We start from the raw sequence: 15,121 nt of genomic DNA, 5'->3' as shown, positions 1-15,121 counted from the left end.
AAGTAGCTCAAAGCCACTTCCTCCTCCTGTTTCAGCTCTTCGTCGGCCATTAGAATTTGAAAACGATTCTGTTTAGAACACCTAACGGAGAGACCCCTCTGCCATTTGGTTGGGCAGCTGGGACAAGTGGTTCCTAGATGCCTTTAGGCCTTTTTTCTTTCTTTCTTAGTTATAAACAGAGATGGCCCACTGTTCCCACCCCTCTAAGAGTCCATATAGTTAGAATGCACAGTCACGTTTCTGTGAGAACACCTGAAGTAGACCAGGCACTCCCTCAGGGACGACCTAAACAAGAGCAAGGGCTCCATTGCGATTGTTCAGAGATACCCCCAGAAGTGGACACATTTCTATCTTGTAGTCTAGTTTCTTTTTACCCCTTAACTCTGTGGAAGGGGTACTTTGAAAAGTACAGTCAGAAGGCGGAGTATGGCGCCTGTAATCCTAGCACTCGAGGCTTAGGCAAGAGGATGGTGAGTGATTGAGTTCAGCATAGGCTGCCACATGGAGACCCCAGTCAGCCGAAAGAACAATGCAAGGAAGGTTGGGAGTCACTAGCATCCCAGGGACAGAAAAATAACCACCCTCTTGTATGGAAAGACACTAAAAAAAACCCACGGCTTCGTTTAAGAGCTATCCCTATGAGAAAGACGGGGAGAGCTTTTGAGTTAGGATGAGAGACTAGGAGAATGCAGGATAAATGCCAAGATGGAGAGCTTTGATGGCATTTCAAGGAGAGCTGAAGAGACCTGTTGATTATAACTGGGAGGAGGGAAGCTAGCACGTGGTCCTACTGAGACAGTAACAACAGCACCTGAAAGGGTCGGAAGCTGCCATTTGTCACATGCTGGCCACATGGCACATCCAGCCACACATCTAGCAAGCACTCACATCTCGTAGGAACCCTACTCCATACACACGAGTTATGCCTCTCTTCTTGTTAAAACGTTTAGCAGTCCGGTGAAGGAGGCTCAAATGCTGTGTGTGTCGCTTCCCCAGCATAAAGGGCACTAATAGTCTACTGTGGCTTTGGGGCTTTGGTTCTCCAGGAGTGAAACAGACCGCATTCACTGTGCCCCCTCCACGAGGACAGCTTTGTTAAAAATGCCCTACAGCGGCATTCCAGATTGTCTGGGACCAGCTCAAAAGGCTTTTCTTGTTCCCTTCCCCTTTCCAGGGTAGATGGCGAAGTCAAACATTGCGTCATCAACAAGACTGCCACCGGCTATGGCTTCGCCGAGCCCTACAACCTGTACAGCTCCCTGAAAGAGCTGGTGCTACATTACCAACACACCTCCCTGGTGCAGCACAATGACTCCCTCAATGTCACACTAGCATACCCAGTATATGCACAACAGAGGCGATGAAGCGCTGCCCTCCCTCGGATACAGTTCCTCACCTTCAAGCCACCCAAGGCCTCTGGGAAGCAAAGGGCTCCTCTCCAGCCCGACCTGTGAACTGAGCTGCGGAATCGAAGCCGGCTGTCTGCACATGGGACTAGAGCTTTCTTGGACAAAAAGAAGTCGGGGAAGACACGCAGCCTAGGGCTGTTGGATGACCAGACGTTTCTAACCTTATCTTTCCTTTTTTTTTTTTTTTTTCCTTTTAATTTAAAGCCACAACACACAGAGGAAAAAGAAATGCAAAAATCTCTCCGTGCAGGGACAAAGAGGCCTTTAACCATGGTGCTTGTGAATGCTTTCTGAAGCTTTACCAGCTACAAGTTGGGACTTTGGAGACCAGAAGGTAGACAGGGCCGAGGAGCCTGCGCCTGGGGCCGCTTGGTCCAGCCTGGTTTAGCCTGGGTGTCGCTGGGTGTGGTGATCCAGACACCTCACACTGTGGATTATTTCCTTTTTAAATGAACGGATGACATGTAGCAGAGAGCCGAGTCTGCTCACACAGGGAGAACTGCTCAGAGAGAGAACATCGATACAGTGCGTTCGGAGGAAAAACAAAGACACCAGAAAACGTTTTTGTTCAAGCTTGTCAAACCAACAACCTGCCAACAGAGAAAAAGAGTGTGGACAAGGGGACTTAAAAATGACATTCAGTATATAAAACATGTACATAATAACGAGTGACTAACTATCAAATAGATGGATTTGTATCAATACCAAATAGCTTCTGTTTTTGTTTTGCTAAAGGCTGAACGTGCAGCGCTATGCAATTCTGGATTTTTACTACGTTGTTACCAGTTTCCGATCACCTTCAGAGTAAGCTTCCCTCACCCAGGATTTTGTTGCTTGAAAATACTGTCCCTGATTTTTGTTAATATTTGTTTTTGTTATTCTTACTTTTTTTTTAAAAAAAATAAAATAAAATAAATGTACAGGATGCCAGAAAGGAAAAATGGCTTCAGAATTAAAACTATGAAATATTTTACAGTTTTTCTTGTACAGAGTACTTGGCTGTTGTTAGCCCAAGGTTAAAAAGTTCATAACAGATTTTTTTTTTCTTGGACTAAATGTTGGGCAGGGCCCTGATAAGCTTCAAAGCTGCTTTATTCAATAAAAAAAAAGAAAAAGAAAACGATATATGATATGACAAAGTATGGCTGAGTCCAACAGTGTGAAGACTCTTGAAATACGGTACCTGGCAATGTTTGTTTCCTTATCAATTGTGAACTTCTTGAATCTGGAGGGAGGGGGAGGCAGTCGTGGGTTGTAACAGGCAGGGTTAAGGGGAGGGGGGCGGTAAGGTGGTGTGCACTTTCTTGGGATCCCAGAGAAGGGGAGAAGCGAGGCTGTGTATCTCCCGTCTTTCCCCATCTGAGTTTATTACCAGTAACTCCAGACCTACTGTATGTAACTCGAACCCAGCACAGCTGGCCAGCATCTCCATTCTCCTGAGGGAAGTGCTGAGTTCATTCTGGGGTTCCTGGGACGCGCCCGTTCTTGTCCTTATAACACACTGGCCTCAAGGTTGAATCCCTGCATTTAGAAAACGTGTTCTTTTCTCTTTGCAGCATTGGACTAGTCACAGCAGCCAGTCACCATTCATTTCAGCAAAGGCGTGATCTGAAAAACAGTACTTCTAGCTGGATACTTGTTACTTTCCTAGCTCTCTGTTCAGTTCCGCTTAGACCGGAAGACAAGTAGACCCAAGTGGGCGGTCCCTGTGCTCTGAGGAGATTGTTAAATGCAAACTGACAGTTCTGACGGTCCTTCTCGTTAGCATAAAGGTGCATGTTGTATACGTCAGGGTGTGAGAAGGGAGCAGTTGGTGACATCCTTAATTTAGGACAAGAGTTTGAGTTTGCCTACCCTCATGTACGTGTGCAAAAGCTGGTGTGATCGTGGGGAATCACGGTCACAGCCTAGGTAGATTCACCAGCCATCCTCAGTTTCTCTTAATTACCAGATGCACCCCCAGCTTTACCTCTTCCCTTTCTAGACTAAGGTGAAGGTGTTTGCAGGTCCCGTAATGTCGTTCTTGTTTGAATCTTAGAATTTGCAGCCCAGTGGCCAGGTTAATGGTCTGTCGAATGTATTCTTTTCCTTCCTGTGAAGCCACTGCTCATCCTCAAGAGGAAGAGTCAGTCAGCGAGACTGTCAGCCTGCAGACTTGACCTGCCCACCTCCTGACTGCCAGGCCATTGATTCCCCGGCTTCACCCCAGGCTTTGCAACTTCCAGCGGTAGCGTTTTGCCATGCCACATGTGACTGAAGACTTAACACTTGTTTGTAAGCTAGGTTGGTGGTTAATTGGATTCTGTTTCTTTTTCTTTCTCTCTTTCCTTCCCCCTTTTCCTTTTTGTAGCACATCACGTATGCTATCAAACACAACTAACTTTAATTTTAAAAATGGATCTGAGATTGCACCGTTACAAGTTCTGTTCAGTGGTTTTTCTTTCTTCCTTTTTTTTTTCCTTCCTTCAGCACTCTTTGCAGGATGACTTGCAACTTTTAGGCAGTTGCCTCAATTTCTCATCTCACCGACACACGTCCAATAGAGCTTTCATTTGTCAGAAGGCAGGAGCCACTGAGTTAAATCACTCAGCGTCCTGCTGAATGCCTTTTTGATGACAGGCTGGTATGCTCACCAGCTCTGTCCTTAGAGAAGCTTGACCTGATTCCATCCAGGCCTCCTCTAGTAGCATGATCGCAGATAGAGAGGGCATGGCTGAGGTGTGAGCATTCCCGCATCGGTTTTTCTCACGACCTGTCACATCCTAGAGCCAGCAGACACTAAGCTGCTGAGAGACAGAGCTAGGCTGTAGATGTGGGAGGGTTGGGACTTCGTGTTCCACACCAGAGTGATCATAACCACGTGATGAGGCAGCAAGCATGTTTTGCAACATTTGACAACTTCACAGCCCTGGATATATGTATATATGTATAGTGTGCATGGACTGTTTCCAGTACACCTTTCAGCCACGCAGATCCACAGTGGAGTTCAAGTATGTAACAAGCGGATGTCCAGTTCAGGTCTTGTAGACGCGCTGTGTGTGTGTGTGTATGTGTGTGTGTGTGTGTGTGTGCGCGCGCTATTGCTTTGTTTTGTCTTATAAAGGTAAAGCTTGTCGGCAAGTGAAGTGAGAAGTCCATCAGTTGACGTTTTCCTGTTTTTAGAAGCTACTCCCTTTTGGGGAGCGGGTCTGCATGACTTGCTTACCTGATGTGTCCCTGTTGTCAGGTCAGAGTGTGTTTCTGTGAGCTGTCATTGTGGGGAACCAATCGCTTTGTCATATATCTGGTTCCGAACTATAACTTGTTTGGGAAGTCTACTGATGTTCCTGCTGGTTTTCCCAAGTGTGCTTTCGCAATGCATGGTATCCAAGTCAGTTGGAAAGTGGGCGTTGTTGTCTGTCTGAATTTAGGGTCACTTAAGAAAGGGGCAGTTAAAAAAAAGCACAATGCCTCACATGGGACAAAGTTCCAAAATGCCAAATTCTTCTATTTTTTACAACAACCTGTAGTTATGTAAAATAACTAGTACTGGGGGTGGGGAGGGGGAAGAATTGGCTCAATTGGAAAGACTCTCCCACTTCACACTAAGCTTGTTTGTCACCATGAGATAGCATTGGCTGCCCAGGATGCTGCTATTTAAAAAAAAAAAAAGCAAAACAAAACAAAAAAAAAAGAACCCTCATTTATATGTGTGTATTTTTTAAAGCTACACTCTGTTCAGTGTTTTTACAAATCTGTTTATATGACATTGATAAACTAAAGTTGGTCTTTTGACGAGAGGGAGGATGTCATGGTTGGTTGTAATTTTGCCTTTACAAGGTAACTGGGATTGGGGTGGGGAGGGAGTGTGCCTCCTTGACATTTTGTTCAAGTTATAGATTCAGTGAAGCTATGTATTGTTTTAAGTTGCTTAATGCATTGTATTAGGTCCTCAAACAGAATAAAGGTTGTTTTGAAACTTAAAAGTTTCCATTTGAAAGTTTAGTTTTCACCGGAGACATTTCTAAACTCCCGCCAACCTGTTGGTTTCACCATTCCAACTCCATTTTATAAACTGAAGGTACAAATCGGTCACTCGAATGTACTGGGTGTTATTTAGATAGCATCTCAATGTGTTGGTGGTAGAAACAAAAATTACCTCTAGGTGATATCATTTTAAGGCATATTCTTGCTATTCAAAGGGTCTCATTTCCCTCCATCTTTCCTGTCCTCCACCCAACCTTCACAATTATCTACTAGTACTTTTGGGTTTTTGATAGCTTCTGGTTGTATCTCTTGTACAGTGGATTATTTAAACTCATGATGCCATGATGTGACCTGAAGCTATAAACAGGGCCCCCTGTTTATAAACTTCATCCCCAAATACCAGTGTGCACTGTGTCACCTGTTCAAGAAGTAGCTTTTACTGTGAAATAACTTTCCCACTGACATTTCTGGCTAGTTGAACCCATGACCTCACTACTGTATATGTTTGCTGTATGGAGGCCACACATTTTATGTGTGAGTACAGTGAGGTTGCTAGGGAACCTAGGTTGCTAGGGAACCTAGGTTGCTAGGTGGGGTTGTTGTGTCTGATACCTTTAATCCCAGCTCTCTGGAGGCAGATCTCTGAGCTGAAAGTCAGCCTGGTCTACAGAAGGAGTTCTAATATAGCCAGGGCTACACAGAGAAACCCTGTCTCTTAAAACAAAACAAAATAAAACAAAACCCCCAAAAATCAATGATTACTCCCTACCCCCCCAAAAAACCAGAACCCAAAAACCAAAAAACGAAAACCAGAAGACAAAGATGTGGGTTAGGTGTAAGAGTGAGAGGACCCACATTTATTTCTATGCCAACAATGTCCGTTGCTTGGTACGCATGGCAGTAGCTCTCAGGTATCACAAAAGTCATTCCCTGGATCTTAGACCCTGCTTCTCTGAGTGAGTCCCCACCATGGCTGCAGTTCCTGCTATGTGAGTGATATCCTGTGCGCTCAGCTCCCAGACAAGGCTCTGTTCACACTGAAGTCTTATGAACGTCTACAGCCTCATGCTGCTTCTAACCCTCTGTTTTCTGAACTCACCCCACTTTTGGGTTTTTAACCCTTTCATTGGCTGAGTAATTCTACTTCCTTAATTCTGCCTGTAAGTAGCACTATCGGGTACCCAGCAGCGGGGATAATTTTGTCATTACGTGAGCATCATAGGGCGTGTTCCCATACACCTAGCTGGCGCAGATTATTAGACTACACCTGGGCTGTGTGACATGTGCCTATGGGCTCCCAGGGCCCAAATAAATGAACGAATATGAGAGTAGACAAAGCACTAGAGCAAATGGTACAATCAAGACATAAAACAAACTATCCGGGGCTGGTGCTGGTGTAGCAAACTCTTGCAGAGAACATTTTATAATTAGGAGTGCGCTCTAGGATACATCAACTACATTAGCCAATGAGAACTGTTGATTGTCAGGTCTCAGGTACTGCCCGTGCTACTTTTTATGTCAGCTCGCACTGTGGGTTGGTTTGCATCAGCCTTTGCACAATCACGTGACAAGTTGTGCAGGTGTCACAACCATGTGCGACCCAAACTCCTCTTAGGGGAGCGCCGCAATCAGCTGAAATGTCACCGTGTGGCACATGGCTATACTCTTCTCACAGCTGGCCTCTGACACACAAGTGATTATATCTATTAATCTCCTATGCTTTATCCATTCTAATCCCCCAACAATTAGAAGTTAGAAGTAAATGAGGGGGTATTACCCCCATTCAACAGATAGGAAAAACTAATGACTTATTCAAGGTCTTGCAACTTGTTAGAACACAGAGTGAGAAGACCACCTCACTAAAAGTCAAGGCATGCTCCCTCCCGGGACAGAATCTAAAGACTTCCCATGTAAAAAATTGCACAGACCAGTTCAAAGAGGGGTCACCAGTAGTCCCTCGTGCTAAGGGCTGAACAATATGACACAGCTGATAGACAGAACATGGTACCCTATGATGAATGGCCTGAAATAGCTTGACCTTGTACAGAGGAACACATCGGCGTCAGTTGGGACCTTGTTGATATTACAACTCTCTCATCCCTCACTTTGAGACTCAGAGTAGAGCTGTCCCTTTGCTGTCCCACAAATTCTGCAGCCTCTCTTCATGGATACAAACGGTTGAAAACAGCTGTTTATGTCATCTCTTCTGAGTGCTTCTAGCATTTCAAAAAAAGTGTATTTCCATTAATGAGTGCTAGAAATGTTACTTCAATGTATGTTCATGGCACAGACTCCAGATAGAGAAATTTAACTTACCATGGGAGGGACTGTCTTCCTGGTGGTTCTCTGAGGAACTCTGAGAATCTGGCTAACTCATGTAAGCCATCCAGGCCTCCTCCTCCTTCTCTATGGAAACAAAGTCTGATTCTGGAGATTCCTGAGCCTCTTTGTAGGATCTACAGAGGGAGTTGGAGAGAAACATCTGCACCCCCCTCCAACACTCCATTTTCAATCTGGCTACGATTATAACCCACAAGCATGACAGTTAGATCTGAATATCTGTCAGTCTCTTGCAGGGTCAGCAAGGTGGCTGAGGAACAGCATTGCAGAACTGGAGTCTAGTAGTCTTGCAGACATCTTAAAAGCTTTCCTTCTAGTGAAGCCAAACTGGCACCTGAGTCCTCTATGGTATGCATGGAGATGTATTTTAGAATGACCTTTTACCATCTCCTGAAAACAGGGCAGGGAGGAGGTGCTCATGGAAATCCTATAGGGCAGTTCTCTCTCTTTCTAATGATGTGACCTTTTAATACACTTCCATGGTAACCTCTAATCACAATATTATTTTTATTGCTACTACATAACTATAATCTTGCTACAGTTATGAATTGTAAATATCTGTATGCAGGAAGGTCTTAGGTGACCCTTGTGAAAGGGTCATTACACCCCCACAGGGGTTGCAACCCACAGGTTGAAAATGGCTGCTTTTGGGCAGCACAGGCAATGAGAAGTATCACCTTTTAAAACATGATGGCTGAGCCCACTTTCTCAAATAAAAAATGGTTTTCTTGACCTGTTTCTGAAACCATGTCTAGAAATGATAATCTTGTGAAACATTTAGAGTACATATAATAGATCGTTTCTTATCCAAAGTTCAGATCTTCTCAAAAAAAAAAAAAATCCCACTTTGTATCCTCTAGCTGGGTATCACTGTCATAAATCAGCTCAACAGAAAACCACTAAGATGCTTTCAAAAGGGCGGGGGATGGAGGGGAGGATAAATGGGTAGCCACCAACACATGCTTGCTTATCTGCATCTGGCTCTCCAGAAAGAAATGAAGAAATTCCTTTCTCTCTATAGCATTCAATCATGGCAGTCTGAGCATGACCTCAAGCTTAACTTGTTGTTAGTTAAATAATAAATAAGTAAGTAAATAAATAAACAAACAAGCAATGCTTCAAGCTATACCTGCCAAAACACAGATAAAGATCTGGCCTGTAATATAAAGACAGGACACTGAACCTCCAGGACCACCGCTCACCACGTTAAGGACAGAGTGCCACAAGAGCTTCATCCATCACCAGGATGGCTCATTAAAATTATGGCAGTGACTGGAAAATACAGCATCCATCGTGTGACTAGCCCACTGGAACCAATTTATTTATGGGGCTTTCGTTTCAGGGCTCACTGATTTACTGTCCAAGCTCTCGCCAACCAAAAACTATGGAGAACTTGATCACAATGGAGAAAATGTACTGGTCATTTCATCTCATGTTTACTGCCCTCCACAGAGAAGCTGTGCCAAGTGCCTCACGGCTTTAAAGAGTTGCTAGAGGCTGTGATGCGAGTTCAGAGGGCTGACATCACACAGCTCAGCTCTAGACTGGCCACTGTCCTACCTACCCAGGGACATTTGCTAGGCCTCCCTTGGCTCTTTTACCTTGGCATATTACAAATGATCTCCCCTAACCCCTCTGGGCTCATGAATTTACAAGTTTGATGGTGCTTATTATCCGGTCAACAGACCTTCATGGAAAGGGCTCCGTCCAGTGATGATCAAAGAAAATGGTTGCATTCAAAGAGGTTAGTCTTCCACTAAAGGCAAACTAAAATGGTAACCTTCTATTGTTTGAAGATTTATAGCAGAAATAAACAGTTACCTTCAAGATGGCCCAGAGAGAAGCAAAGATTCACAGAGCAGAGGACACTTCAAATGTCACCCACCGAAGGGAAATGGGCCTACAGACTCCTTGTGGTGGTTTCACCCAGTCTGTACTGTTGTACAGTCTCTATGTCTATTACCCTTCAGGTAATGTGTCGTGTTTCCAATACTGTCAAAGGCACCAGCCCATTGTGATTTGAATATAAGCTATCTCTCACAGATTCACATTGAAGAGTACCCTAGTTGGAGGTACTATTTTAGAAGGCTATAGAACATATAGGAGATTGAGCCTTCCTGGAGGACATTGGCTCACTGGGGAGTGGGCTTTGATATTCTGTTTTCACCAGGCCCCATTTTTTAGTCCCCTCTCTGCTTCATGACTACAGATGGTGTGTGATCAGCTGCCTCACGATTCTGCTTCCTTTCCTTCCCGTCATGATAGACTACGTCCCAAACTAGAAACCCCTTCTTTAAGTTGTACCTTGTCAATTATTTGGTCATAGCAACAAGAAGAGTAACTAATGCAGTGAACTCTCTCCTAGAAACAGAGGTCTCCATATGAGGCTCCCATGTTGCAGGGAGTTTGGATGGCTGACACCACACAGCTCAGCTCTAAGCTGGCCGCTGTCCTCTCTACCCAAGGACAGTTGTCAGGTCTCCATTGTCTCTTTTACCTTGGCATGTTAGAAGTCGAGCTGCTTCATTCCACGTGTTTCTTTTATCCTAGAAGAGAAATCCTCAACCCTACCTCTACAATAGAGACACTTAAGTACCTATGTCATAGAACACATTCGAGTTCTTAGTATCTGGGGGAAGGCAAAAGCCAAACAAGATGCCACAAGGAATATACCTAGCATATGAATGAAATCTCACCAACAGCTGCCAATAAATACGTTCATGGGAACATTTGCCACAGGGATATAGCTCTCATTTTTCATTTAATGTATCTCTTACCAAAGGGCTGAATATATGGTAGATCAATAAAAAATATATTTATTTGACTTTTGAACTATATGTATTATATGAAATAGTTACAATTACTCATACCTACATCTAGAATATTTTGTTTGTATTGGATGTTAGGCATGTAGTTTTGGATTTCTCATAAGCCAACACACTAAAAATCACTGATCTGTGTATGGTTGGAGGATGTGTATTAGTCATTCTGAAGAATACATTTAATTAAATGCAAGTATACAAGAAGATTTTTAAAATGTCTAGCATACAACAGACACAAAAAGAACAAATAAAAAGAAAGGGGAAAGCTATTGATAATAAAATGATAGGAAATTTTCCAATAACTGAAGGGAAATGTAGCTTCTATCAGCCAAGAAAAAGTAAAAACTAATAAGACCACATAATGGCTTCATAAAGGTTCCTCCCACAGAAGGGACTTGATAGCAGCACATCATTTCCCCTCCCCTGAGGAGTCTGTCAAGAGGTCCCTTTAAATAATAGTGATGCTTGAACACTACGTTTTGTTTTAATTTTTTCCGTTATGGTGCTTTCTTATTCAACTTGTCCAGAAGCTGACTATAGTTCTAGAAAGCTTTGGTGACTAGGCTTAAAAATCTACTTGAGACTTACTGTATTCCTTCCTGTACTCTTTGGGCCATGTTTGCCTTACTCTGCCTGAGGAAACCATTCTGCAAAGTATATAGAAAGAAAAAGCAGCAAAATCAGGGCCCTCTGCTTAAATGCTGTATTCTCACCAGTCAAAGGATCAATGGTAAATTTCATGCCAAGTGATACTAGTTTTGTGGTGTACATAGAAAAGTTGGTGCAGCTTTTCTTGATGCTGTGTGGTCTGAGCTCCATACTTTCCCACTACACATTAATGTGTCCTAAAGCCCAACCTTATGTGTCACTATAGTTCATTTTTCTCCCACAGAATCCATCTCTGGTTTAATTACTTTTACTTCTTTTGAAGGTTGACAGTATTGAGGGTCAAACCCACATATTAAGCGGGTAGTCCCCCACTGGGCTTCATCCCCAGTTTTACTCACCCATTTCTTCAATTCTTTATCTTACTGTTTTACTGCTGGGAAGTGTAGAGGTGAATTTAGCTACCCTGTTTTGGCTCCCATTTGTACTCCTGAGACTCCTAAATCCTCCCCTGCTACCCCAGGCCCAACTGGGGAAGAGGCCAATGGCCACTTAACCAAAATCTTACATGGCTCATTGGCTTTCTCTTCTGAAGCTCTCATGTCCCATCCTTCTCCAAGTCATGGTGATTCCCCTTCTCCCTTCTAGTTCCTAGCCCACACAAATCCAAAGTTCTCGCCTTAGTCTACCTATCCAGCCATTGGCCATTGGCTCTTTATCGATTGATCAAAGGCCAATAGGGGAAAAGGACCTTCAGTGTTTAGACACGCAGATTCCTGATTTTGAGGGCCAGATTAACTCAAAGCATTGGAAACAATCCCCAATAGGGAAGAGACCATGCCCAAGGCAACTCTTGCAAAAGAAAACATTTAATTGAGGGCTTGCTTACAGTTTCAGAGGTTTAGCCCATTATCATTCATGGAGCCATGGCAACATGCAGGCAGGCATGGTATGGTGCTTGGGAAGTAGCTGAGAGCTACTTCCTAATCCACAGGCTGAGAGAAAGAACTGGGACTAACATGGGTTTTTGAAACTTCAATGCCTACCCCCAGTGACACATTTTCTCCAACAAGTAGACAACTATCTCAACAAAGTACACCTAATCCTTCTCAAGTGGTGCCACTTCCCAATGACTAAGCATTCAAATATATGAGATTATTGGGGCCATTCCTATTCAAACTACCATAGTCCTCTCCCAATAATAGATCTCAATGAAACATTTTTCTTTCTTTCTTTCTTTCTTTCTTTCTTTCTTTCTTTCTTTCTTTTCTTTCTTTCTTTTTTTTTTTAACTTGATTTTCTTATTTATATTTCAATTTTCCTGGTTTCAGGCCACATCCATGAACCCTTTGCCGAACAATCACGTCAAGGGGTTTTTTGAAGGAAAGGGCTTCCCTTCCAATTTTATCAGCCTCCATGGAATTTTTGAGTCCCTGGAAGCTCTGGTTGCTTGGCATAACTAGTTCTTTCTCTGATTCCTTCAACTCAATGAAACATTTTTATTAACATCCATGAACTTTGGAAGTCAAGATTTTTTTTGAAGGAAAGGAATTTTATCAGCCTATGGAATTTTTGAGAAATAACTACAAATACTGTGAGCAGAGGACAGGACACCAAAAAAGCATTTGGAATAATCTCCAGGAAGTAAGCTATCTAAATGCTTACCAGAGTTTCATAGTATCTCTCCACCCCCTGCCAGCTTTAAGAGACAGAGGAATGAAGGAAGAGTGGGGTAGCAGAGAAATGCTAGAAAATATTCAAGCATCAGACTTACCAGAGCCAGAACTGAAGGCAGGTAACCACAGAGATGCTACTGCTCCTGTTCTCTGCACCGTGTTAAGGCATCTATAACTGACAAAGACAGGAAAGGAAGAAATACCACAGTGCCTATTTTAGCTGTCCTTGGTTGTCAACTTGACGATATCTGGAACTAACTAAAACCCAAATGACTAGGCATACTGGTGAGGGACATTTTCTTAATTAAATCATTTGAACTGGGAAGACCTACTTCTGATCTGGATTCTTTGAGGTGGAAAGATAAACCTTTAACCTACATCTTTTGAGGTAGGAAGATCATTCTTTAATCTGGATTACATCTTCTATTGACAGTCTATATAAAGGATATGGAAGAAGGAAGCGTTCTCTCTCTTTGCCTGCTTGGTCTCACACTTGTTAGTAAGTCCATTCCTTAGCTGGCATTAAAGCCTACTACTACTTAGGAGTTCTAGCGTGTACTGAAAGCCAGCCAAGACATCCAGTTTTGTGGATTGAACAACTACTGGATTCTTGAACCTTCCATTCATAGGCAGCCAATTTTGGATTAACTGGACCACAGCCTGTAAATTATTCTTCTATATATATAAAGAATACAGTCATCATCTCATAATTGGAGGAGCACAATTTTCCTTGTAAGAGTAGCCAAACAGTAAATGACCAAAATCAACTGATGTCTCAACAACCCTTTCGGGGACCACAGGGGGAATGAATTTGATGTTTCCATAGTATATACTTTGCTAAATCATTCATGACAGCCAAAGAAGCTACAAACAAACTACACTGTGGTGCCTGGCTAGAAACAAAGACAATATTGTATAATAAATCAATACCTTAGATACATTTTCAGGAGAAAACCACCTCTAAGCCATCCCATAAAAGTAGTGGGGAGACCCAATATATCAAATGTAAAAATATCAATGTGAAAGCAAATATCAATGAAAAGATTATATAAATCTCCGAAAGAATCACAGTAGCTCTCTAGCGATGGGTCCCAAAGAAATTAATATGGGGAGCATGTATGATAGACAATTCAAAGGAATGATTATGGAAAAGCTCAACAAGATCTGAGAGTATACATATAAACAGTTCAATGAAATTAAGATAATGCAGAATAAAAATAAACCACATAGAGTTTTTAAAAAAATGACCTAACAGAAAATATACATTTAAAAACAATTCAGTAAGTCAACTAAAATATATAGTCAAAATCTTCGACAGTGGACTAGATTAAACAGAAAAAAAATGAACTTAAATCTAGACATTTTGTAATGTTTCAGTTAAACAGAATAAACAAACAAAGAAATAAATGAAATTAAGAAAGAAGAAAAATAGGAGGAGGGAAAAGATGAGAGCATTCAAGAGTTTCGAGGTTCCACTAAAGGAACAGATGTGTCCATCTGAATATTCAACGATGACCATAAGAAGGCTAATAGCATTGAAAACTTAGTTAGAAATAGTTGAAAACTTCTTCAGTCTTAGGAAATACATAATCATGTATAGGAGACATATAGAACTACAAACAGACATGATCAGAAAAGATCTTCACCTCAACATATTATAGTCAATCAGTTAAGGTAAAAAGAAAGATTCTAGAATCTTAAAATGTACCAAGACACATTTTAAGGCTATTCCCATTATATTAATAGCAGGTTTCTTAGCAGAAATCCTAAAGGCCCAGAGGAAATGGAATTATTATTCTAAGTAACTGCCAACTAAGAAAGCTATATCCAGCAAGAAAGGCTGTCCTTCAGAATGAAGGTGAAGAAAATCCTTCTGAGACAAGCAAACACAAAAGATGCTTGAGGGAATGCCATATCTGAAGGTGAAATAAAGACACCAGGCATCAGGAAAGCATGCAAAAGTGTAAATTGCCACTGGCAAGCAGGTACCCAAGAAGTAAGAAAGTCAAACTATGAAACTAAGCAAGAGAGAGAGTACAAATCACCGGAAACAGCCAAGTGAGAACAGGCAAAGCAACACCTTTAGCCATTACTAATGGACTTGAACCTGAAGGAACAAATCCTCCAATCCAAAGAGCCTGTGCTACTTCTCTGAGCCCAGTCACCTCGCTTAGTATATTTTCCAGTTTCATCCATTTTCCTGAAAATTTCACAATTTTTCTTTTTTTTCTGTATCTTTTCTGATTGTAATGGAACAAAAACAGGAGGTCACCAATGAGGAAAAAAAATGTTAGAACAATTA

General features: G+C 42.3%; 1 protein-coding gene across 3 annotated transcripts in view; it reads left to right on the top strand.

The window, feature by feature from the left end:
* Pik3r1 (phosphoinositide-3-kinase regulatory subunit 1) overlaps positions 1-5,374 on the top strand; it is an 84,660-nt gene extending 79,286 nt beyond the window's left edge. For all 3 annotated transcript variants that reach the window (XM_032898969.1, XM_032898971.1, XM_032898970.1), the window contains one exon: positions 1,175-5,374. In XM_032898969.1, coding sequence (XP_032754860.1) covers positions 1,175-1,364 — 190 coding nt within the window. In that variant the 3' untranslated portion in view covers positions 1,365-5,374. The remainder of the gene's footprint in view (positions 1-1,174) is intronic.
* Positions 5,375-15,121: the final 9,747 nt, after the last annotated feature.

Source organism: Rattus rattus, chromosome 3, assembly GCF_011064425.1.
Source record: "Rattus rattus isolate New Zealand chromosome 3, Rrattus_CSIRO_v1, whole genome shotgun sequence".
NCBI lineage: Eukaryota > Metazoa > Chordata > Mammalia > Rodentia > Muridae > Rattus > Rattus rattus.
Note: the sequence above shows the minus strand (reverse complement) of the source record. Positions and strands in the feature narration are given on the sequence as shown.